This window comes from Plectropomus leopardus, chromosome 7 (assembly GCF_026936395.1).
Source record: "Plectropomus leopardus strain MGB_pleo_1.0 chromosome 7, ASM2693639v1, whole genome shotgun sequence".
NCBI classification, from domain to species: Eukaryota; Metazoa; Chordata; class Actinopteri; order Perciformes; family Serranidae; genus Plectropomus; species Plectropomus leopardus.
Genome location: NC_142182.1, coordinates 13,817,976 through 13,843,613, shown reverse-complemented (window position 1 = coordinate 13,843,613; position 25,638 = coordinate 13,817,976). Strand labels below are relative to the sequence as shown.

At 40.2% G+C, this 25,638-nt stretch overlaps 1 protein-coding gene across 3 annotated transcripts in view; it reads left to right on the top strand.

Moving 5' to 3' along the window:
- pamr1b (peptidase domain containing associated with muscle regeneration 1b) overlaps nucleotides 1-24,945 on the top strand; it is a 71,542-nt gene extending 46,597 nt beyond the window's left edge. For all 3 annotated transcript variants that reach the window (XM_088079984.1, XM_088079985.1, XM_042496820.2), the window contains 13 exons: nucleotides 6,698-6,874; nucleotides 7,886-8,011; nucleotides 8,590-8,704; nucleotides 12,829-13,046; nucleotides 13,801-13,908; nucleotides 16,942-17,112; nucleotides 17,294-17,485; nucleotides 17,720-18,601; nucleotides 18,688-18,864; nucleotides 19,964-20,030; nucleotides 20,168-20,397; nucleotides 22,881-23,239; nucleotides 23,901-24,945. In XM_088079984.1, coding sequence (XP_087936110.1) covers nucleotides 6,698-6,874; nucleotides 7,886-8,011; nucleotides 8,590-8,704; nucleotides 12,829-13,046; nucleotides 13,801-13,908; nucleotides 16,942-17,112; nucleotides 17,294-17,485; nucleotides 17,720-18,601; nucleotides 18,688-18,864; nucleotides 19,964-20,030; nucleotides 20,168-20,397; nucleotides 22,881-23,239; nucleotides 23,901-24,473 — 3,395 coding nt within the window. In that variant the 3' untranslated portion in view covers nucleotides 24,474-24,945. The remainder of the gene's footprint in view (nucleotides 1-6,697; nucleotides 6,875-7,885; nucleotides 8,012-8,589; nucleotides 8,705-12,828; nucleotides 13,047-13,800; nucleotides 13,909-16,941; nucleotides 17,113-17,293; nucleotides 17,486-17,719; nucleotides 18,602-18,687; nucleotides 18,865-19,963; nucleotides 20,031-20,167; nucleotides 20,398-22,880; nucleotides 23,240-23,900) is intronic.
- The last annotated feature ends 693 nt before the right edge of the window (nucleotides 24,946-25,638 follow it).

The window sequence follows — 25,638 nt, the reverse complement described above, 5'->3', positions numbered from 1 at the left end:
TCTGTATGACCTACATATTGGTGTGTGTTCATATGATTTTACCAAAGTGGGTAATAGAGGAAAGGATATTTCATTGGGTGTGTGGTTTCCTAGCAGGGGGAAGTTTATTTAAAGCAAATCTACAGGATGACCACTGGGATCAGCACTTTGGATCGGGCTACATACAGATACATAACGCCCACAGAGCTCCTATGGGAGTTTCCCCGTTCCACGATAGCAAAATCACTCCAACCTCAAAATACCAGACAGCTGCTGTGGGCAGTAGACAAAAGGAATTATATACTTGCGCATACATGCACAGCACGTGCACTCACAGCTGCTGTAAAAACAACTGTTTTTCCATGATACATCAGCATGAAATAGGCACCATTTTGTCAGGAGGAAACTATTTATTCACCAGATATATACTTAAGGCTGTCATTGTCTTCACAGGGAACTTTTTTCTAGTAAGCTACCGCTTAATTGTGGCAATGAACAAGTATGACTTAATGTAGCTGTGGCAATGATAATGCAAAGCAGTCAAATAATGGTCAAATAAAACTGACACTCTGCTTTGCTAGATGCCACAAGGAGTAAGTGATGAAATATGTTTCTTGTAATTTGGGTAAAGGAATAGTTCAGCATTTGGAAAATATGACTTTGATTTGCTGATCAGACTTAAATGAGAAGATTGACTGAAGTCTGTCTATTAGCCTTAATGTAAAACTACTGCCGGTTACCTTAGCTAAGTAGAACAACTGGAAACAGGGGGCAACATCTAGCCTGGCTCTGTGTAAAGGTAATCAAATCTGCCTGCCACCAACTCTAAAGCTCACAAAATAACATGTTTGTGTGGTTCTGCTGGACTATTTCTTGGTCAAGAGCAGTCTAACTCCCTGAGGTCTCAACAGGAAGTGGAAGTGGCTGTGTCCAGACAAGAAATAGTTCAGCATATAATCCCGGTAAAAACACAACATTTAATTTTTTTCACTTCAGATTTGCACCTAAAAGCCAGGTTTTTATGCTAATCTAAGTTTATGAACTTTTGATGGTATAAAGCTACCATCGGCCGCTTTGTGTGGTATCAGTCTTCTCATCTTTCTCTCGGCAAGAAAGCAAATACGTCTATTAACCAAATTTTGATCTGCTACATAAGTTAGTCAAACCTGCAGAATAGAAGTGCACCAGCATAGCTAACACCACCACAGCACTGTGCATGTTGAACTCATCTTAAAGTTCTCACTGGGCCTTTCTTAAGCTTTGTTTGGCGTTTAAAAAAAAATAGCTTAGCTATGATAGCAGTGTGTAGCAAGACGAGACTGACAAGATCCAGTTTCTGAGAAATTAACAAGAAAAAGACAAACTAGACAATAGCTGGTTTAAATGCCACAGAAAGCAGTGTGTCCAGTTACATTTCTTATAACATAATATCAATATATATCAAATCAGTGCTCAGTCCAAGTTATGCGAGACTCTGGAGGCAGCTCTTGGCTGTAAATGTCAAAAAGTCAATGCTGATGCAAAATTGCAGCAATCACTGACCTTGGGTTTTATTTAGCCTAGTACAGAGGAAGCTGCTTCCAGAAAATGACGGCACAGTTTCACAGCTGATGCAGGCTTATGAGTCATTGTAAGGTCAGATACAGCACCTGCAGCACATTTTGAGTGTGTCCATTTATCAGTGGTGCTGGTTCTCCAGGGGTTGTGGAACAGTTATATATCTATGAGCTGTATATTTTGACAAAATACATTTTTAAGGTAAGAAGAATGATTCAAAACTGAACAATAACGTTGGAATTTTACAGTAAGCTTTAGGCGGAAGTCGGACTTGTCGTGGCTCTCCACAGGTTAGTGGGCAAGCAGGGCAGTAAGGCGCAGGGTTACAGGACTCCCTTGAATCTCCGTGACCACATCTCCTGCCCCCAGTAATAATGATGTCAGTCTCTAGATCCACATCAAAGCTGTGCAGCTGAGAAATGTTTGCTGTAGAGCTTCTGATTAGGTGGGAGTGCTTTGTGACACACAGAAGTCTCCACCAGGAGACAGGACGTCTGTTATGATGCCCGTGTTCATGCTGTTTTCATTTCTATGGCTTCTCAACATGCATGTTAGCATGTTAGCATGGAGCTCAACATCTGGTATGGAAAAAAGCAGACACCACTTATATAAGACCAGAAAAGCCAAACAACCCACACAAAAATCTGCACGCTTAGCTGCAAGACTGAGGGGGAAAAAAAACCCTTTGTGATCTTTTATTAAATTATATTTCTATGGCTTGGTGCCAATGTCTTCTCACACACACAGACAATACTTATTGTACAGTATGTGCCCTTGAGAAATATTGAGACACCATGCATATACCATAACACATAAATATCATACAGGCTGCATGGAAATAGTGCTCGGCTTCGTTATCACATGAATTTCTTCCTTGTTACGTTACCTATTTGACAGCTGTCAGCACTTCCAGTTTGTGATTAAATACACATTATCCAGGGGCACGCAGCATCACAACAATCTTGGGTTAAATTACAGGTCTGGGCAACATAATGATAAATGGTTAAATTCACCTTTCACACCTTTGCAAGACATACATTGTGTCCACAATCAACTGCAAAATAAATAATATTGCTTGCTTACAGCTCATGCATTTACTCTTCCACAAACGCCTAGTCTCTTGTAGACTTACTTTTGCACAAACGCCTAGGCGCTTGTAGACTTACTCTTGCACACGTTCGCTTCCACACCTGTTCAGAAGTGTTGTAAAAACCCACATGAAATTGTTACTGTCCAGTTTGTAGTTACCTGCAGGTGTTGACCTGGAAGCCTTGCAGATGTGTTTTTACAAGGCAGTAAGCTTATCACTGAAATGGATAAATTCAAATTGCTGGGGCGCGAGCCAAGGCACAGTTATGTAAAAATGATCTTGCTGTAAATCAGTAAACACCTATTAAAGAGAGGGGATAGCCTTCCAGAGAAATAAAGATGCATTCCAGCATGCGTCCAGTATGCGTCCAGCACTGGGGGAGAAACCACACAGTCATGCTTCAGAGGAAAACATAACAGCCTTATCAACAGAGCTGCGGGTCAACTAACTAAATCTGTTCACAGTGAATAAACACTGAAAACATTGCTGCCTGTGTTTATTTACCTCAAGAAGCGTTAAGAAAAAAGCATGTGGGAATCTAATCCTATCATTAATGCATGCATTTTCATGTCACTGTTTGAAGTGAAGCAGAAGATGAATTTCCAACCCCAGTTAACAAATAAAGATCTATTCTCTTCTGCTGTAAATCAGGGTGTCTATAAGTGCACTGAGGGCAGTAACAACCACAGGATGTCATTTCTCTATCTGAGGAAAAGACACACAGCAGCAATCCATGTAATGACAATACCAGGCTGGCTCATAAAGTCTTCTGACCCTTTCAAGTTTATGTCCTATAAATCAGCTTTGACTCTCTGGCCAGTGTCCTTTACAAACCTCAGAAAGCAAGCAGACAAGATAAGGAGAGGAGATGGGGTCAGCCCCTTTCAATCCCCATATGTCGGACATCACACTTTTCAAACACTGTTTTCATCCAGCACAGCAGTGGTTCTGTTTCAAAGACTTGATAGTAAAATTGGCCAGTGACACAGTCAACAACAGCTTAAGTCCATTCTGTTTTGTTTGACAATTCCCAGCCTCCGACTTATGTAATTTGGTTCATATTGGCAGTCATAACAACAGGCATAGTTGTTTGAAAGGTTGTTGCTTCCAACTTCCATTTTTAATGTATGTGAGTAAAAGCAGAGCAAAGTTTGGATGGACTCCTGGACTCCACTGAGCAAAGTCAGGCTACTGTTATCAAGCAATTAGCAGCTTGTGAAAAAAGTATTTAGTCTTTTGTGGCTCCAGAAGAAGCTGCTCAAAATCTTGCCTCAAGGGATGACATTCATTTTTAACTTGAAAATGAAGGTGCTGTGGAGTTGGGAAAAAGTGAGTTTGCTAGACCTCGGCAGCGCCTTTCTCATCTCTGCTTGAGGCTAGCGGCTCGAACCACTACAATCATAACACACCCAAATCGCTGACTAAACTGCTAGTGGTCAAGTTGCATTGTGGATAATGTTAGTGCCAGGTTTTGATAAGGAAGAGGAATTCATAGAAAAACACATTATCTCTAGATCTGCAGTATTGTTTTGATCTAATTTTTAACTGCCCGTCGTGAGTCTGACTGTGTTATATTGAGTATGATAGTAAAATGGTACTCTAATGAAAGCATGTAGACTTTTTTATGTCTTTTAAATTGATTGTACTGAATTATATTGAGAAGTCTAACAGTTTTAAGTATGACTTTGGTAAAAAAACAAAACAAAAAGAAAACATATCACCAGAAGAAAATTGGGCGTGGTACATTTCTGCAAATCACAGATACATTATGTTTACATGTTATATATGAATCATATCAATGTTTCAGAGGTGACGTTGTGTATGAGCTGACTGTCATCAGGAGGTCGAGGGTATGGTGGATGCTGTGTTACCGAGGCTTGCCAAACTGCAGACCACTGTTTGAGACCAACAAGCAACACAATCAATTTGTGATTTAGCAAGTCATTGTGTTTTTCGAGTAGCTTTTTAGGCGCCAAATGTGGAGGTTTTGAAGTGACCTATTGCTGTTTTTCCAGCAGGGATAGTGCAATGAAAAGCTGCTGATTTTTACTGAGACATTGCGGCATTTCCTGCCGGGACAGTGGCATGGAAAGCTTTTCTTTTTTCTTTTTTTTTACTGAGACATTGCTTTTCCAGCAGGGATTGTGCCCTGCCAAAAATACAGGTACTTTAAGCCAAAACATTCCTAACCATAAACAGGTGATTTCTGTGCCTTAACTAAGTCACACGTTTACCTCAGTGCTTTTGAAACATAAAGTTTTAATGTATCTGCTACAAAATAACGTGCAAATATCACATATCCATGGTTTGCAGAAACATACAATGCCAAAATTTTTCTGGCAGTTGGGTTGTGCTTCGCCATTTCTCATAACGTATATTTGCACTTGACTCATAGTATGGCGCACAGTCCCACCCTTTGCACAGTGTCCTCTTCTTGTCTCAGCAGACATCTCTAAGCACACAGGCCATGCCGATGCCATGAATGTTTGTGGTTCTCACACTTGGTCAAAAGAAATCCACAAAAATGACAATTTCAACAGAAACTATGAGCTTCTCCTTTTTTGTCTCAGGGAGGCAAACCGAGCTAAACAAAACAAGACAATGCAAGAACGTCAGCTTTGATTAAGAATACAAAGCTCAGGGGTTGTAAGTTTACATTAATTTTTACCACAAGAAAACTGGCAGCATGTGAGACAGCATGGGCGTTGTGAAATGGACTGATGCGTTTGGGCTTCATGGTCCTAAATTGTTTGAGGAACATTAAATCATAATGCTGAGATCTATCGCACGCCATTACACAAAGAGAGTGGACCCATGTTATAACTGGCTTACTGAACATGCTTTAAGGTCAATACACAGTTCCAGCTGAGCCCAAGTTATCAAAACAATAAATGACCCTCAGTACTGACAGGAATCATAAAACATCACAAAATCTTTACAACACCCAGACTCTGTCCTTAAAAGAAACTCGCATTAAAGTTGAGCTAGTGGCATTGCAAAACCCACTTTCTGTTGGATTTATGTGACTGGGTTTGTCATACCTCACTGTGTCTGCTAGGAGGAATAGTTGAGGAGAAGGCCAGATTGTAGCTGGACTGAGATACAATTTATGATATCATTAATGTGGAAGGGCAGCAGGGACCACTCTTGGCATTCCAAGACATCTGTGCTTCTCCTCTCTAGTTGACCGTCTGCAAACAGCCACTAAGAGATTAATCGCTTCTGGTTGTTGCTTTTGTGTGTCTGTCTTAGATTCTTGGTTTCACAAAACTCATATAAACAACAAATAGGCCTAGTGTGCAACTACGGCATACAAATAAAACCAGTGTGCCAGTGTGTCTGTGTGTTTTTAGGTGGGGGAGTGTCAGGAGGAATAAATGGTTGGAGAGTTGAGGGCATTGAAGTAATTATGATTGCAGGGCTGGGAGGAGGGTACGTAGAAAACGCTGTGCTAACACTGTGCCAAGTTTAAAGTGCAGCTTCTGTTAGTTCTCCGTCCACATCTGCCACAAGAGAATTTCCACTTGTCTCTTTCAGCTTTTAAATCTACTGTTACATAATTATAACCGCTCAGGCTCAAAGGTCCTTGAATCACTGGTTTCCAGTCCAATTAAACATTGCATTTATTGGGTAAAAACTTTACAAAGAAGAGGCATTTTCCAATTAATAATTTGATCCTGTTTTCCGTAACAGTGACTTTACCATTGTGGCATGTTGTCTGATGTAATGTATGAGAACACACAGAGGAGGTAAACTTCTGAAAGACTTGCGGTCGTCTAAAAAGTAGCTTGCAGCCATGTGGCGGTGGAAATAACCAGAGAGCCAGTGCTGAGCAGCAGATCACATAAACACTGAACTTGCCAGAATCCTTCCACTGCTGCTCAGGCTTCTGCTGACCATAATATGTCTGCTCACATTTACCAACAAGGCCAATCATCACACTTGTCATATTATCTCGATGTTTGACTCATCCTCCTCTCTATGCCTGTACTCATTCTTACATAATGTTTCCTGCTTGCTTGTTGGAGTGATTTTGCAGAGTCACTGATCTTGACGTATTGTCTTCTTTAGATTACAGGTATTTGTACAACCACTGCCCGGGCCCAGAGTGGAACGTTATGTGCAGAGGCTGCTGCGAGTATGATGTGATCCGCTGTAAATGCCCCCTACAGGGGACCCCTGTGGGTTACGCGGTGCCCTGCTGTCGCAATGCCATCAATGAGTGTGACCCCTGCATCATCCATCCAGGTAGAACCTCTGCAAATATTCATGTTTTACTGAGTGCTTCACTTTTATAAGATATTGCAAAATTCATTACCTTGAACAGAGTAAAAAAAGTAGGCATTCTCTTAAATAAAATCCCCATTTGCTGACTCTATTCCGCTCACAAATCTCCATCCTTGAAACAGTTTTTTTCTCTTATATCTACAGTGTAGTTTGTGCAAGACCCACAAATGTCTATCAGCTGCACAGCTGTTTGCACTGTAGCAAACAAACAGCATGACAGAATGCCTGAAAGCTTTTGTTTCTGATCTAATTCTCTTACAAGCCAACTTCACATCAACACTTGTCTTGATGGCCTGGCAGGATCTTCTTGAATGAGTGTGGGAGTGAATGAAACTTTGATTTGTGAACGAAATGACTGTAAAATGTGTTTTTTTTTATACTCAGACATTCGTATCAATGTCTGTTTGAGAAATACAGGTGTGTACTGTATATAATCACTTGTATGCAGTCTTCCTGTGGAAGTATGTCCTGTTTTCTTCACAGCTTGAATGTACGTAAATTTTCCTTTATGGGGAAAAAACAGCTGTTTGGAATTTAATGGGTACCTGTACATCACGTTTTACTGTTAAACACAAAAATGTGCCAACCCTGTTTACATCCATAGCACTTTTCTTTTTTTGTAAAAATGTATACCTGTACTGAGGTCAGATGTTTCTCTTCACCCCCCGTGGATAGAGCCGTCTCTTAAGTGGAAATCCATCCTCCTCAGAGAGCCACTTGAGGGGGTTTTCTCCACATTTCTGTTTCAGGAAGCACCAATACATTTGTGTATTTTGTTGAAGTGAAAGATGAGCTTAATGAGTTTAGCAGAGTTGATTTAAAGATGAAGGTGGGTGACAAAAGTGTTCCCAATTATAACAAATGGTAACAGCTCTTCTAAAAAACTTTTGTATGTATTCTTTGTATTTTGGTCTGTCAGCCGGCTCTTTAATTACTTTACTGTCATTTTGTTTTTGGCTGTCTTTCCTTCAGGTTGTAGTATATTTGAGAATTGTAAGCGCTGCAACAATGGGACATGGGGCCCCAGAGATGACTTCTTCATTACTGGCAAATACTGCACTGAGTGCCGGCCTGGCTGGTCTGGTGGAGATTGCATGAGTAAGTTTCTTCATTTTCCCAATTAGCGAATCCTAAATGGCTTTATTATAAATGATTTTTTTTATTCATTAAGTGAAATAATTACCATGTACTGTGAGTTCTTTCCCTCCCCACTGATTTATCCTCATCTGGGACAACTATGCCAGCTTGGAAGGCTGCCATATGCCCAGGAGGTTTTCTATGAGGAGCTGAATGACAAGTTGGAGTCAACAATCAGGAAGCCCATAAAACAATTTAATATGTAACATTTGGACACTGACTACAGCTTTCTGGATATGCAAATATTCTGCCAAGGGGCACAACAAACATACATTTAATTAAAAGCAGAACCTGGAACGGCTGCTGAATGCCTTGTTGCCCCTGTACGCACTGTGTTTATGCTTCTTTATGTAGTTGAGCACAACGTTGGGCTTTTCCAGTGGCTTTTGAAACTAAAATGTAATTGCTTTTGGTTTGAATGGCAACCAAAGCGGCTGAATGTAGACCCTCAAAACAATAATTAAGCTCTAATTAACAGTCACCGAAATTTAAAGAGCACCAACTTTCCAAAACAGAGTTCTTTCCCATGTGTTTTTCAGAGTGTGGGGGAGTGATCCGTAAACGACAGGGCCACTTGGTGCTGGAGAGCTACCCCAACAATGCTCGGTGTGAGTGGACCATCCAGGTGGACCATCCTTTTACTATAGAACTCAGGTGAGACCATAAACCTTCTGCTTCTGTAGTTGTTTACTGATACTCATTTACGTGCACGGGCCATCAGAGGAAATTTTCGAGGTGACATCAGTTAGCACACATCAGGGATGTTAGTGATAATATTCACTTGTAATTTATTCCCAAGCACACACTATCACAAAGCATGGTGGGAAAAACCACAAGTTCGATTGTCTTCTCCATCTGTTACAATTTCAAACATTACTAAGAGGCCATGCTAACAGCACTATACTTTCTGCTAACTTGCTCACAGCTAATGTGCTCACAATGGCAATGCTAACATGCTGATGTTTAGCAGGTATAATGGGTACCATGTTCACAGTGATAGTTTAATGTCTTAGCATGCTGACATTAGCGGTACACCAAGAAGTTCTACATCCCATGTGTCCTCACAATTCGTATATTCATACTTTTGAATACCAACCAGAAAAGTTTCCTAAATTTGTGCACGTACAGTTGGACAGCAGAATAGCTTGTATGACTGTTAACAGTCACAGTTTTAAACACGTAGGTAACATTGTGAAACAGTCACAGATGCGCTAAAAGTACGTGGTTAGGTATAGCAAGGAGGAAGGAAAGAGGAGAAGTCACGGTCTCAAATGATGTCACACAATTGGGGTACAGCACATACGCAGTGAAATCTGGTCTGCAGTTGCCCGGCCTTGTTGGTTGATTGCCCTGAAACTGCAGACCAAATTTTACTGCATATGTGCTGTACCCCAATTGTGTGACATCATTTGAGACCATGACTTCTCCTTCTTCCAACTTGTCACTTTTCATGTGAAATCACCCATCTGACATATTTCATGCGACAAACTACATTTCGTTGTTAAAATAACTGTATATTAACTTTTGGTTTCACATGAGACACAAACACTAATCTCCTGGGTTAAAGCTCTGTGCTGGTTTGACCCATGCACCTCACCTCCATCCCACCCTAAGCGAACTTTCCTGCTTTTTATACAACTTGCCTGACTTCCACATTTGCTTTCTTAATAATTACAATGGCAACTAGAGGTCACTGACCCAAAAAATAACATAAATCTTGGTTGTAATTTCTGCTTGTAAAAACCCTGTGTGATTGTATTTTGGAGGAGGACAGTGCCACTAAACACAACACACAGTTGATGGCTGATGGGAATGTCATTAGATGTCAGATATTCAATCCAAAACCAAAGTTATGGACAAATTAAAGTTGGGGACCAGAAATGTGCACACAAACTTTCATGGCAATCCTGTAGTTGCTGAGATATTTCAGTCTGGACTGAGTTGACTAACAAACAGACACACATTTCTATGACTTCAGTTATGCCAAAAATTGCATGAAACGATTCAACAGCTGTGTCTTACAGTGCCCTAGTTATTCTGAATAATCCACATACTTCGCTGTCAACTGTTTTCTTTGGGATGACTTTCAACCAAAGAATCTCTAGAAAACCATCAAGAAGTTCATTAGGTTGCATAGCTAACAAGTTAGAAAATGATAGTTGATGTGGATATAATGCCTGTAGCTTACAAACAAATATGTGCCTGTTTGAAATGTAAGAATATTATTAAACTTTGTTCAAATAAAATTAAAATTGCCCCAGTTTTATCTGGCATTAAAGCTTTGGTTTTTAGGATCTTCATTGTCCATCTGTAATTCTTATTAATGGCTGGCCTGCTTAATCCAAATTTCCATTCAGTTCAGATATTTCTGCAAGATGTATGTCATGGACGGATGGCAAGTCTACAGCAAAGTTTGGAAACCACAACACCCTCTTTTTTTGAGGAAAGTTATTACTTTTCAGTCCTGTGATAACTTTCTATTTCTGTCATTTTCTCCATTACATATACAGCATTTTATAGGTGAGTTATTTGTGCAGGATTTTGGCAGAACAAAAGCTCCATACAGTTAATTTAAGCTGAGCGCACCATGCATTTGAAAATGGTGTGTTGTGTGCATAATAGGCATTGAAAGAATTTTTCAGCTATAAAGCTTTGTGCTACATTTAACAACAACATCAATATAGAGATAATTAATGTCATATTATGTCATATTCTCATGTCTGTTGTGACATAAATCCAATGAAACCCCAAATGAAAAAGAGCTGCTGTGATCAAAGATTGACTAATGGAAAGTTGTATGTTCTGTACCTGAGTGACTGGGGGATCACTGGCATGCTTTTACTCAATTTCTTCAACTACCATGCCTCGCAGTACACTCACATTACAGGAAGCATATTCACTGAATTACAACTGGCATTAATTGTTGGGAGCTGCTGCAGGCTAACATTTAGCATTACTGTATATCTTATTAGTCTAAGCTTCCCTGACCCAAGGGTCTGTGATAAAGGGTAAAATTAGCGGATTTGGTAGCAAGCCAGTGCATTGTATAAAGTTCATCAGTCATTCACATCCGTTCCAATGGTAGGCCAAGGAGATTACATGTGATATCACAGAGAAGGGGAAAGGAGACTCCTTTGTGTTTTTCCTAATCCAACTGGCAGTCCTCTCAATGTCACACTCTGACTGCGACTGAATCAAACAGCTCATGAATTAAAAGTCTATGTAAATTTCTCCTAACACCTTTTACATTCAGTTAAATTCACATTTAATCATGCCCTAAAGCCACTCCTTGTGGTTGTCCTGACTGTGTTTAAGCACACAAAGAATGTTTTGGAAACATGAACACATTACCTAGAACATTCGTGCCCGTAATCACCAGTTGCAGTACTTGTTTTGGAAATAATGTGCAATCAGCGTGTTTGTTCAGGGTTCAGGGAGATACTTTATAGACATTAACAGCTGCTTATCTGAAGTAACAAGGTACTAAATTAGAATAGGATGGGTATTGCTGTTTTTCAGCAGTACTTATTGCAAATACATAAATAATGACATTTACATGGGCACTTGAAACCGTTAAATAGGCACTTAATGAGTGTTAAGATAAACAAACTATTAAATGTAAAGGTGAAAAAATTCTAAAGACATCTTTAAAGCTGTCTGCCAAAGCTACAGAGCCACTGATAGGCATCTGTTTCTGGTTTCTTGGTGTGCTCACTGTTTAATTATTTCCCTCAAGTGACAAACTACTGTGCTTTATCTCAAAAACTTAATTGTTGCTTATATAATAGTTGAATAGTTTTTAAAAAATGGTACCTGCAGTATTTACGTGGTTTTACCTGTATATACATGCTTTAGTCATGATCTCAAGTTCCTCCTTCCCTTTAACTTTTACTGCAACTCAATATCCTATAATCTTTGGTATATTTAAACCAACAAAAACAACAGCAAAAAACATAAATCAAAATCTTTAACTGTTGTGCTACCTGGTTTAAATGAGACTCATTTCACACACCATTATGAGCAGTAAGCCATGTAATAGTGGAGTAAATCACCTTCAGCAGCTGTTAATGTATTCAGTAGCTTTGATTACTGTTCATTAGTTGTTTGCTGGCTGAAGATTTTAAGCGTTAGTTCCATGATGCCAGCTTGTGTGGCACTGCCAGGAAACACAGGTGCTCTCAGAATCCAGGGTAACACAAGTATCGCAAAAACACAATAGAAACTTATATGAAAACATAGTTTGCTTTATGTCACCATCATATCCATAAACGTGTCCATGAGTCGCTGTCAAGTAATAGAAAAATAATGTCCATTAATGGATAGTTGAGTTTGTCAAATTATATCAGGAAAGTATGCACAAAAACAGTTTAATAACGTAGAGTTCATTTGTCCCTTGCTGCTTAGTGTTTTTATGACTCTGAGTGGCGATACACTTGGCTGGAGTCATTATATTTCCAGGTTGTCTGTTTGTCCCATTCTTGTGAGCGCTATATCTCAGGAGCATCGTGAGCAAATTTTTTCAAATTTGGCACAAAAGTCCTTTTGGATTCGAAAGTGATTTGTACAGATTTTTGGTAGTCATACGTCAGATATCAAGGTCACTGTGACCTTGTCTGTCTCATTCTAATGTTGTCATGACTTGTGCATGTGTTTTCCGAGGCTTTAAATAGCATAAATGATGACAATGAAACTGTAAGTGCAACCTGACTGACTCATAGAAGCATACAACCACGTTTAAGTAATTCTAGTACTTTTTATACTTATCTTCTTGCTAACAGATTCATGATGCTGAGTCTGGAGTTTCACCATACTTGTCGTTATGACTTTGTGGAGGTCCGTGATGGTGACAGCATTAACTCCCGTGTTATCGCTCGACACTGTGGGAACAACAGACCTGCCCCGATTCAAAGCTCCGGCAACAGTCTGCACATTCTCTTTGTGTCTGATGGTTACAAAAATTTTGATGGATTCTTTGCTACTTTCCAGGAGAGCTCAGGTAGGTCAAATATCAGTCATTTAACAACAACAATGTTATTTATGTTTATGTTCTAATTATAATTTAATTCCATAGGACCATTTTTGACATAACGCATTCCCAGCCAAATGGTAATTTAAACCTTACACCCGAGTCCTAATCCAATAACATCATCCAACAATAATGTGTCCTTTGCTTTGCGGACAATAAATAAAAAAAAAAGTGTATGAAGTCAGCCTCAATGAACAAAGGGGCTCTTTAGAGAAATAGGCCACAATAAATGCAAACAAGAAAAAAGTTTCCAACGCAGTCACACTCCAAGTGTGTAATAAAAAGTCTTTAACAGTGCATGACTGACACCTGCACGTTTCGGCAAAAGCCTTCGTCAGGGTTTTGAGACTGCTAACGGCCTGTTGAGAAAGGGAGGACTGACCAAAATGTCAGACATGTTCCAGAAATGTCCTCATTCTCAAGGTCTGAAACTCAAACACACAAACACACACACATACACACACACGCGCACGCTCATAAGTTACAAGCAGCTATGCCAGATCTAGTAAAAGTAAACAGAGACTTTCTGTGTAGAAATGCCTACACACATTTAGAAATGGAAAGTAAAGATGACATTTAAATGGTATCTGCTTTGAATATGAATCCCTTGATGTAGCTTGATGTTGACAGCCATTCCCTTTGGGTCATACATTGTATGATTATACTGCTATTAAATACAATATGTATTCATATACCCTAATATCACTCACTTGTATTTTTATAGCTTGCAGCTCCTCTCCTTGCCTGCATGATGGGACTTGTATCCTGGACAGCTCTTACACTTACCACTGTGCCTGTCTAGCTGGCTACACAGGCAAGAGGTGTGAAAATGGTGAGTCTTAAATATATCTGAAGCCTCTGTACTAAGATCACACTTGAAAAAATGTGAATATTTCATGGTTTGTGAGCAAATGGAAGCAGGGAAATAAAAATGCCTGCAGGTTGTAATCAGAGGAAAGAATAAGCCAGTCTCATACTGTAGGCATGACTTGAATTTTCCATCTCTCCAGGCATCTGAAAGACATGTATCTTACTGTATTGATGCTTACAAAATCTTAGAATTATTTAAGTCATTTTCATTAGACACACCTAGTTACAAAGAAATTATCAAGAATAGACTTTTTTTTTTTCTTTTTCCTGTTGTTGCTGCCCAGAGGCAGGCAGTGATTCACTGTCACATGGGAGAGGTCTGTGGTTTGGACTAGGTTCAGGCCAGCTGCCTCCCCCGGCCGTGCAAGTGCTAGTTTTGGTCAGTCAGCAGTTCAACAGTTGGGCTGGAAATCCAAAAGACAATTTAACAAATATGTTTACATAAAGTCAAGCAGCACTGGACCAACATGCCGATGTGGACACATAGATAAAGTGAGTTGCAAAGAAATTGTTTGGTTTGTCCATTCAAGGCAACTGTAGAACAGCATGGTGCAATCTGTGAAAGAGGACCCACTCCATGTGTAGGCTTAAACAGCTCATTTTAAGGTAATGAAAACACAACATTATAAGCAAATGAAAACATAGTTATAAATATTATATTGCATTTCTGCCAATATATCCCCCTATCCTACACACTGGACCTTTGAATTGGAAATATATGCTTTTTTTATTTTAACTTATCATAATGAAGTAAAGACAATATAATAGCTATAGACTATATCAGTGAGTAGATCGATTCCCCATAAGCCTCGCTCTCACTGTGCAATTCTGTCTGCCACCAGCTACAATCTTCTGGGAAAATAAAGGCTTGATTTACAAAGTGTGTCACAACCAAAACAGGAAGACGCTAATGCTTTTGTTTTCCCTGATAGTTATTGGTAGCTATTCCCACTTACCAAAGAATATCAGTGTAAGTTCTGTGCAATTACTATCCTGAGTAGCGGAAATGGCAGACAGTTGAACAACCGAAGTCGCTGTGGAAACAGTTGTAATTATTGGCTTTTAGGAAAAAGGAAAGCAATCTGACAGTTTTTGTGACAGCAAGGCCAACAATAATACCACCTGGAAACCATAGGGGAGGAAAGTTGTCTGTTTCCACAATCTGTACAGGCATTTATGGTTATTCACAACATAGTGGCAGAGCTTCACTCAGTCATGTGGGGTACTGCTCAATCAGGGTGTGGTTGACCTACAAAGCCTTTTTATTTATGGGTGTCTGGACCCTTATTTGTGTTTTATATCCAGTGCACCTCTCTTAAGATCCTGCAAAAACAGACTTCCTTAACCCCACTTACCTTTTTCTTATGGTGTCATTTTCAGGGCTTAAAAAACGAGTCCATAAAAAAGGAATGGTGAAACAATTCTACCTCTATGACACGAGCCAGCTTTTCCATTGGAGGAGAAACCTGTAAAAAAAAAAAAAAAAAGGCAGGAGTTTCATTCCACACACTGTGCATTCATCTGTATTCCCATGAGGAATCCTCAGCTGTTAATTTTATTAGAGGAGAGGTGGAATAACGCTAATGTCTGACATTTTGTGGAGGAAATGTAGTCTACATTTCTGCCCAGAGTCAGATGGAGAATTTAAAGTATGAACCTGACATCAGCCATATTTTATGTCTCCAATAATCAACCTGTCATCTGTTGTAAGCCTGAGCTAAAACTCAGTCTGTATGAGAGAGTCTCGACACATTATCGTAGAAACTCAGGATAGGAAATAATTTATTTTCCTTTCTCTCTCTGGCACAGTTTAATCTTTTCGAGTCTAATCTGTTTTGGAGTGCAGTGTTCAACATAGTTTCCAAAGCTTTAAGGAAAGGAATGATGATTTACTTACAGTATGTATCATTATGCAAAGTGTGTTTGCATTCCAACCCAGTTACTCATCTGATTATCTCTGTAGACGAAATCTGCCATGGAAGATGGAATATTTAAGCATAATACAACGATGCCCAAATCACCCAAGGATGTTTCTACTTAAAAAAAAAAAAAAAAAGGTCATCTACAGTTTACTTTTCCACTTTTGGTTGGTCAAGAGCATTCTCCATCCCCAACAGGACTTGAGACTGAAAATGCCACAAGGCAAAACCACCCAGATTATAGGGAGGGTTTCTTGGGTTGGAGCCATAAAACCGCAGACAGTGCATTTCATGGATCGGACCCAACTAAAAATCAACAACACAGCAAACCTCCTGAGGGATCATCTCACATAGAGTGCTGTATAACCTCAGTGTTAACATGTGTGTTTGGGTTTTTGTGAACTAATTTGTGGGTGGTGCAGTCTTGTACCACAGCATTTCTGTGCACATTTGCAGTTTGCCTTTAAGATAGAAAAAGATACTATATTCACAAAGAAATTGCATATCACAATGCTAGAGGAATTACATAATTTCTCCATTTAACACACTGATGATTTTATTTTGCACTAGGTTGTCACTTAAGAGAATTACACACAGTAATCAACCATCACATTACCAATCTTATACCCCACTTCATAAAATCCACTTTTACAACACTGGAAAATTAAACAGTTTCACTAAGGCTATTTTATTGCATCTATTTCTTCCTTATTTACAAGCCATGTGTGAATGTCTAGCTGTGAACTTTACCAAGACGGGTAAAATTACTCATTAATGAGCCTCTAAGGTAGCAAACAATGCTTTTAAAGCTCTGAACTTTTGTAAATGAAGAGTAATGAGTCTGAGACTTGAGACTGTTGTTTGCAGGCTACCTGTTTGACCTGCAAACACCAGAAGGCAATGAACTCACTGATGGTCTATTTGTGTGGTCTTTTACAGCAGAGAGGTGCAATAAATTGATGTTGGAGGAATGCTAGAGATGCCTCCTAAATCCCCTATACATCTTTATTTGGACGATCCGGGCTTTCATTTGAGAAACGTGTTTATGAAAGCAATGTGCCTGTATTTCCATGCAGTGGTAGGATGTCGCAGGCCTCCAGTGCCCAGCCATGGATCCACAGAGGGTTTGTTTCATCATTCGGGGGCACGCATCACTTACCGTTGTGACCCTGGCTTTGAGCTGCGGGGGTCTCGCACTGCCATCTGCCTGAGTGACGGCACCTGGAGTGCGCCTGCCCCAAAGTGTGGTAAGATAATGATGTGCATTGTTTTTTCTAGTGAACTGTACAAATTTGGAATCTGGTAAGTCATATGTGTGTCATTTGCTTGGATTTGGTTGCCATACATACTGCCCCAGAGGTGTTGCAGATTGTGGAAAAAGGACAATTTGCAGCTTCTAACAGCCTGATTTTAATTTCCTGTCTACAGTTTCAGTGGAAAGTGTCTGTACTTTACCACCCAAGCCAAGACATGGGGACCACTTCTTGGTTTATGGACCCAATGATGTCCTCATTGCTCTACAATACCTGTGCCACCAGCCCTATGAACTCAGTGGAAGTTCCCAGAGAACCTGCCTCCCTAACAACACCTGGAGTGGGACTCCTCCTGTTTGCACCCAAGGTCAGACAGAGTGTCTCTAATAATGGGGATTAGAGTTAAGATGGATGAGTCAGTGCAAATATTGCATGCAGCTCCTTTTACTTTATTTTTACAAGGTCAGCCTTTAATGGATCAGAAAATGAGTCAGTGCCCAGAGCCATTCAGCATGACGTGCCAACTCTGAACAAAAAGATTTGCAATCAGCTGCTAACTGACGATTCAGTAATGATCTCTCTTTATGTTCTGTATCCACAGTGAATAACACTCTCACTGAAGCAGAAAAAGACAAGGCGAAAGAGACAGAAAAAGGCAAAGAAACAGAGAGTGACAAAGATATCAGCCAAACTACAGAGAAAGGTCAAGAGAACACAGCTGGAGAAAACGAAACTGTTGGAGGACGAGATATCAACACTGGGCACGAGAATACAACATTAGTTGACAAAGAAGATAAATACACCAGTACCATTCCAGAGAAAACTGTGTCTGAGGGTAAAAATGAAGGAGAGCAAGAGGAAAGAACTACTTGGTCAGAGAAACCCACTGGAGGCAGCATAGATAAAGTGGACAGTGAAGGTCCGGACAACAGCCTGAATACAGTTGAAAAGAAAGAACCTGAAGTAGGAAAGCCGCCTGAGAAAAAAGAAAGCAGTCTGGACTCGAACTTGGAGACTGAAAAGACAGATATCACAAAAATTGTTGTGATAAAAGACAAAGGACAAGAAGAGAAGGAAAGAAAAGAGGAGCAGGTGAACGGAAAAAGAGATCCGGACAAAGTCGGCCCTAATGATACCAAGATGAGGACGGTCATATCTGAGGGTGAAAACACAGTGGAGATATTTGAACTGGAAATGACAAAGAACAACACAGTTTTACGTGATACAAAGGAAACAAAGAAAGAAAATAACACTATAGGTTCTCCAGAGGCAGGGAGGAAAATCCTTCCCACTAGAGTCAACATTACACAGTACACCATGTACAGGGCGGGAGGTGAGGAAAGTGGGAAACCAAGGGAAAATTCAACAATTAAAGAGGAGAGGACAGAGAAGGATGCTACTGAGAAAACAAAGGAGGAGTTGGAAAGGGAGAGGGAGGAGAGAGAAGAAGAAAAGGAGAAAGAAATCAATCAAAGCTACAGTGGTAAGATATTCTTTGGAAAAAAATATCTAAAAATGAGTATCATCCTCTTGTCGTTCCCTCACCTAATGACAGCTCCCCTCCCGTAGAGAAAAGCTGCCCACCTCTGCCTCGCCTTTACCATGGCTACTACCAGCAGATGCCTGGGGTGGAGCCTGAAACAGTGGAGTTCTTCTGTAACCACTCTTACGCAATCACTGGCGATGCCAGACGTACCTGCCAGCCAAATGGTACCTGGAGTGGCAAACAACCGCTCTGTGTCAGAGGTACTTTCATCTGTTCGGTCACTGTCTGTTTTTACTTTCTGTTTAATTACTTATGACATTTCTGTAAGCATGTACATAAAGCATTTTGTCTGATGGTTACTGCATTGATAAATAGTTACTACCTTTTGGCATGATATACCAACTAAAGGGTTTTAAAGTACAAATATATATTCAGCACTGCTGGGTCACTGTTTAATTAAAAAATCAGTAAGTAATTAGTAAGGTGTCACCAATGTCTCACTTTATACCAGACCATCAAACCTGTAGATATAAAGGCTAGTCAGTAAAGGATTCTTAAATGCTAAATAAACGCTAATGTTTAATGCTACTGGGTAAAGGGTTCTTGAAGTGCAATAATCCATCAAGTCTGGAGTTTTAAATGTTAATTAGTTCTTAATGGATTTTGGTCAGGCTGCTCTGCAGCTCATTGCCAAGGGTAAGTCAAATTGTCTGTGGCTCAACTTTTCTCATGAATTAAAGAGCTAGGAATAAAAGACAAAGCAAGCTATGCTGTTGGAGGACACGACAGCTGAATGATTTTTTTTAACCTGGTTGAATAGTGTGATATTTTAGGATTTTTTTCTCATTCTTGCTCAGATTTTACACAGGATATTGATAGAACGCTTATGTCTGTCTGTTGTATACTGATCAGCTACTACATTAAAAACACTGGCAGGTGAAGTGAATAACATTGAACATCTTGTTACAATGCAATGTTCTGCTAGGAAACCTGGTCCTGAATGAATGTGAATGCTACTTGACAAGCAGTACCCAACCAAACTACAGCCAGCAGTGGATTAGCCTTGCCTAGTACTGGTCTTCTCATTTAACCCTTGCCAAAAAAATCAACAAAGTGTATTTACCAAAATATCTTACTTTTCCCATAACCACTGTTGTAGCCATTATTTGCAACTTCTAAACCCCCACGAATTATGCCATAAAAGACATTGGTGCCAATAAGGACAAGGCACTCCTGTCAGTTTAAAAATCAGCCACTGTTCTAGTTACTGTAACTCCATTCAGATCACAGCTGATGTATTAATGAGTTGTTGGTGTGTGTATTCAGTGTGTTCATTAATATGTGTTCATTAATTTGCAGCATGTCGTGAGCCCAAAGTGTCAGAGCTGGTTAGACAAAGAGTTCTTCCACCTCAAGCACCATCCAGGTATGTTTACCAGTGCATTGTGTTACATATTTTAGGTAGATGAGTATTATGTATTAGTATGCTCTGCATTCACATCCAAAAGCATTTATTCAGCATAAGTGGTATGTCGTAACCTTGGCCTCTGCTTCTTCCCTCAGAAAGACACCTGTGCACAAGCTTTACTCTTCTGGGTGGGGCCGACTGCTCCAGTTTGACGGCCCCACTAAAGGCCCCCCAGTGCTTTCCCAGCTGCCCCAGGGCTTCCACCACCTTTACTCACATATAGAGTATGAGTGTGCCTCTCCCTTCTATCATCACTCGGGCAGTTCTCGTCGCACTTGCTTGAAGACGGGGAAATGGAGCGGGCGTCATGTGTCCTGTTCACCAGGTGAGGGCAGCAGAGGACCACTAGTTGTCTGAGAACTGAAAATCACCACCACAGTGTTGCAGAACAAACACACTTACACGCATTTTACAGCTTTTCTCAATTGTTTATAGACGTTTCCTGAAGTATACTTCATAATTTTAGAACTCTATACACAGATCCAAAACCAAGTACACAAAGACAAAATTCCACTAATCTGCAAAATTAACTAGGCCTTTACAACAATTTTATATGAATACATGTTTCTAAGAACGAGTTGAACACTGATCTTCATAGTGTAAAACACTATTATGAATGGAAAACACCTTATCAGGAGAATTATGGCTTTTGCATGTTGAGTGTTATACTTATTAGGTATAAATATACAAACACACAAATATACTGTAAAATCTACAAAAGGTATGTTAAATCTTTTGTCACATCTTGACAAACACAACATTGGATGTTTAAAGTGTTTAATATATGGAACAAATAATAGAAAAAAATACTGTATTATGTTTTGGGTTTTTTTGTTGGTTTTTTTTTTTTTTTTCAAAAAAGCTGCCTCCTGTCTGTTGTTTTGAACTGACCAGAGCACCTCATGAACATCAAAAGCAATGTTCTCCCTGACCAAGCAGAGGGGGAGGTATTACCTAGCAAGCCAAATCCATCTCTGAAAAGCGTGTACAGCTATATGTGCACATGCATCTTCCATAGCTTGCAAAAGATCTAAACATGAATAGAAATTGCACTTATAGACTATGTTAGACCATGGTAGAGCACATTGTGAACCAAAGGTGCCTGAATCTAATCAGAGATTATGGCTTTCCTTGCTCTCTCTCTTTTTCTTCCTCCTTGTACTCTGTCCTCTTGCTATGCTCCTTGCGTCCATGCTGTCATCCATTGCTCCAAAACAAAGGAGCTTGCCAGTGGCCCTTTTACTGTTCTGCTAAAGCACTGATTGCTAATTGAACAATTGTGCAACATGTGTGTGAGGAGTCAGAGTAGAGAGAAAGAAATTTAAGTTCAGCATTTGGAAATGATTTTATTGAAGAAGATTGTGCCAACTGTAGAGAATTGAGTGTAGTGTTTTGAGGGGAAAAAAGTGGTTTTGAACTGTAATCTGACTGTAAAGCAGGGATTGTGCTTTTGTTGTTGCAGAATTGACTCAGGGGATTGAAACATGAGATATAGGACTGTGGTGATTGTGTCTGGACTACAAGAGTGTGGAAACAATTGAGAAAAACCTGTAATACAGTGATTTACATTGGCTACAAAAATGTGATGTGGTCACTTGGACACTGAATAATACATTATCAGCATTTTTAACCCATCTCATCTTCAGCTGTAGTCCTTTCCTTACTACTCAGCATTACCTCCCTCAGCTGCTAAGTAAGATGAAAAGCTAATAGCTGACATTTGCCACTGAGTTTTTGTTATATATGCAGTGGGAGCTTAAAAGATCAGCAGCTTTGATTAAAAAAGTCGTCTTCCAGGCTGTAATTAAATGGACAATCTACATACTCAGCAGTCACCACTTCCTTCAGCAGCAGCAGTATCAACATGTCATTTAAAAACATACATATACAGAAGATTCTTTGTTGCAGTGTAGAACTGTTCACACTGTACTTTACCATTAATATAATATTGCTGCTAAGAAGAATTCTGATACCATGATACGGATGGTAACCCTGATGTCTTCAACACAGAGTGGTCCACTTGGAACCGTCCACCTCCAGACTTAAAAACACATTTCAATTATTTTCCTTGTTTTAACTGTGAGAGACTATCTTCTCAGTGCAGAGTGGACGAAAAAACACACTGGCTGAGACATTTTAATCACTATTTGTAGCAATCACAAATCTGGCTTCTCTTCATGGACAGCCAACCTTTACACCAACCCAGAAAAGTGTTTGGGTCTGTGAGATTTGTTTAACTTTAATAAAAGAGGTCTGCAGAAATACAACAATGTCAGCACTGGAGGTAGATTCATTTTTTGTAGGTTGCTGATCATGATATTGTGGAACAATGTAGCAAAATCAGCTTGCAAGTCTGAAAACCTAGGCCTAAAGTCTATTTAAAGTCTGTTTATTTGTGACTAGTTTAATAATAATGTTTCTTCTACCCACAGTGCATTCTATGAACATACTGTAGAGAGTAAGTAAAACATCCATCTATGTTAAAGGACTATGCAGAGATTATCTTTCTGTCATGAGTTAGTGAGTCTCTCACATTTTATAAGATTGTGTGTTTTTTTTTATTTTATATGTTGCTCTATGTATGCCACTGGTTTACATTTTGGCAGACACTCTTTAAGACAATGAGTTTAACTTCAAGTTTAAAAAGAAAAAAAGCTCTCAGACAACAAAGACAAATCACACATAGTCCCATAGCAGTCAGTGTTGACACAGTCTCAATGGAAGTCTAATTTTTTCCTGTATTCCTTTTCCCTTCCCTTGTGGTCTTCCCCCGTCTGTCCTCTCATCCTGTCACCTCCTCTTTGGCAGTGTGTGGGAAGCATCCAACCTTTGACCCAGAGAGGCCAGCAGAGGCTCACTGGCCTTGGCTGGCAGCCATCTACCGCCGCTCCACCAACGGAATGGAGACCAAGGTGACCAAGGCAGACAGCCAGGCAGGGTTCCCGAAGGGGGACTTTGGAGCAGGAACTGGCAGCCACAATGAGGCTTCTGACTGGCAACTAGTGTGCAGTGGGGCTCTGGTGAACCAAAAGAGGGTGGTGGTGGCAGCCCACTGTGTGACAGACCTGGGGAAGGTGTTTCCTCTGGACGCAGCCAAGATCAAGGTGGTGGTAGGGAAGCAATATCGTGACGACCACAGGGAAAGTAAAGTTCTTCAGCACCTGAGGGTAAGCTATCAGAGAACTTGTCTTTGAATCAGGGTTTCCATAGTCATGGAACACCTGGAAAAGTCACTGAATTTCACAGTCTCTTTTTAAGACCTGGAAAAGTCATGGAATTAGTAAAAATCATTGAAAGTTTTGGAATTTTGTGTGTAACAAAGGTAATTGTTACAGCAATCTTCCGGGAACAACTTTCCATGTAATGCGACGTAACGGCAAAGTTAGCTCTTGACACAGCATAGTTCTCATACGTGTCAACCTAGGACTGCATGATAGACCTCATTTCAGCATCAACAGGGCAGATCAAACAGCTTTTCTGCTGCTCGATACAAATGAGAAACTTGCATGGTTCTATTGCCTTGCCTTCCCCTTTAAGACAGGTTTCACGTGTATGTGACGTAGTGTGGTAGCTTTTGTTATGGGCAGCGAGACTGTCCTGTGTATGTGTGTGTGTGTATGCATGTGTGTATGGAAAGTTCTGTAGCCAGGCCAGCAAGTGCCAAAGACGCAGTCAAGCATGTGCTTTTCCAACATGGAAATTTTATAATAGGTCCTTGATAAGTCATGGAAAAGTTTTGAAATTTTCTCCATGAAAGTGCGTGAGAACGCTGTTTAATGATCATTTTTAACCAAACTTTCACAGCAAGTCCATCTCTTTCTCCTTTAGGTGGCCTCTGTTGTTGTTCATCCAAACTATGACCCCCATATTCTCGACTCCGACATGGCTGTGGTCAAGTTGCTGGACAAAGCAAGGATTGGGGAGAAGGTCCTGCCCCTCTGCCTCTCAGACAGCGAGGGAGAAGAGGTGCCTTCTGGGCAAGGGCTGGTGACAGGATGGTCTCCCTTGCCAGATTCAAATTTAGGTCCCGATGAGAGAGCAAGAGTTGGGCTTGTTCACCTTGCTGATGTAGTTCCCTGCGAGCAGCAGTATGCACGCAATGGCGTGCCAGTCAGTGTCACAGATAATATGCTCTGTGCCAGCCAGAAGCCTGACTATGAACCCTCCAACATATGTCCCTCTGACATGGGGGGAATCCTTGTCCTCCCCGCTCTCTCTGAGAAACAAGCCAGCAATAACCAGAAGCCCTCTGCTCAGGTGCACGGGGACAGCAAAGGGCTGTGGAGACTCCTGGGACTGGTGAGCTTTGGCTATGACCAAGGGGAGTGTGATCCTGACCTCTACACAGTCTACACACGTGTAGCCAACTTCAAAGACTGGATAGAGAGCAATATGAAATAAAAATGCTACTGTCTGACTCACCTTGATCCCTCAATGCTTCTAAAATATTTATCATATCTTACAGTCCTTTCCCTTATATTTTTCTGTTTTTCAGTCAATTCATTCTCTCTTATCTTTTTTTTTCTTGCACAAGGGCATTTTCTTACTCACTGCAGAAGCACAGGAAACACTGGACAACACAGTGCTCCAACTGAAGGGGGTGCTAACGCATTAGATGTGCTGGGCATCAACCTTTTATCAGATGACTTCAGCGTTCAGGTCCCTCAGCCTGAGGTTATAGACTTGAAAATGACCAGTAAACCATTTCACGCCTCTGGCTGATGATGGTTTATATTGTACTCATTGGTATGTATATATGTTGTAATGTACTGAGATATTCTATCAATTCATATGACGCAAGAGATGTACATAGTGTATGGAAAGACAGAAAAATGATGGTGTTTTAATTAAAGAAAAATGTCGGTGTGGTAAAGCTGCGATAAAGTGTGGTTATTTTTCATGAAAGTGTAAAAACCCAGTATGTACGCGTGAACGGATGTATTTTACTGACTGATTACTGTCATTACATTGAGATGATGTGAACAGAAACACCTTATTTTTGCTCTAAAAAGCACACAGGACCTGCGCTGTGAGGCAAATGAATCCAGGTCATAGCAGCACCATTTTCACAACCATAAACGGAGCATGTTATTTACAGATCAATTCCCATGTCTATGCTCAAATTAAATCAATTACTTCCATTCTGACCTTCTTCCATTATTCAGAAGTGAGTCCACATAGATAGAGGAGCTGCAACTTATATTGGCTTCCAAAGGGGGGCAATAAAGAATACATTTTTACTGGATCGTCTTAGGGGGAGGATTTAAAAATAAGAATTAAAATAAGCTATATATGAGCAAATTAAGGTTAAAACATTTGAGTATTACAAACTATGTCAATGGGACAAATAAAATCAGGCAATTAGAGGTACAAAAACAGCTAAATCCAAAAAAACAGTTGGATTATGGATTAATTATGACAGAAGCTCCCAAAGTGAGAGACCTTGACTCTGAAAGCCTGGTCACTTCACAGGAACCCTGGCTGAGCATTTGAAGATGTGCATGGCCCTTGAAGTGCTTTAAATGTGACGAGTAAAGTCTTAACGCTGCATTAATCTTTACATTTC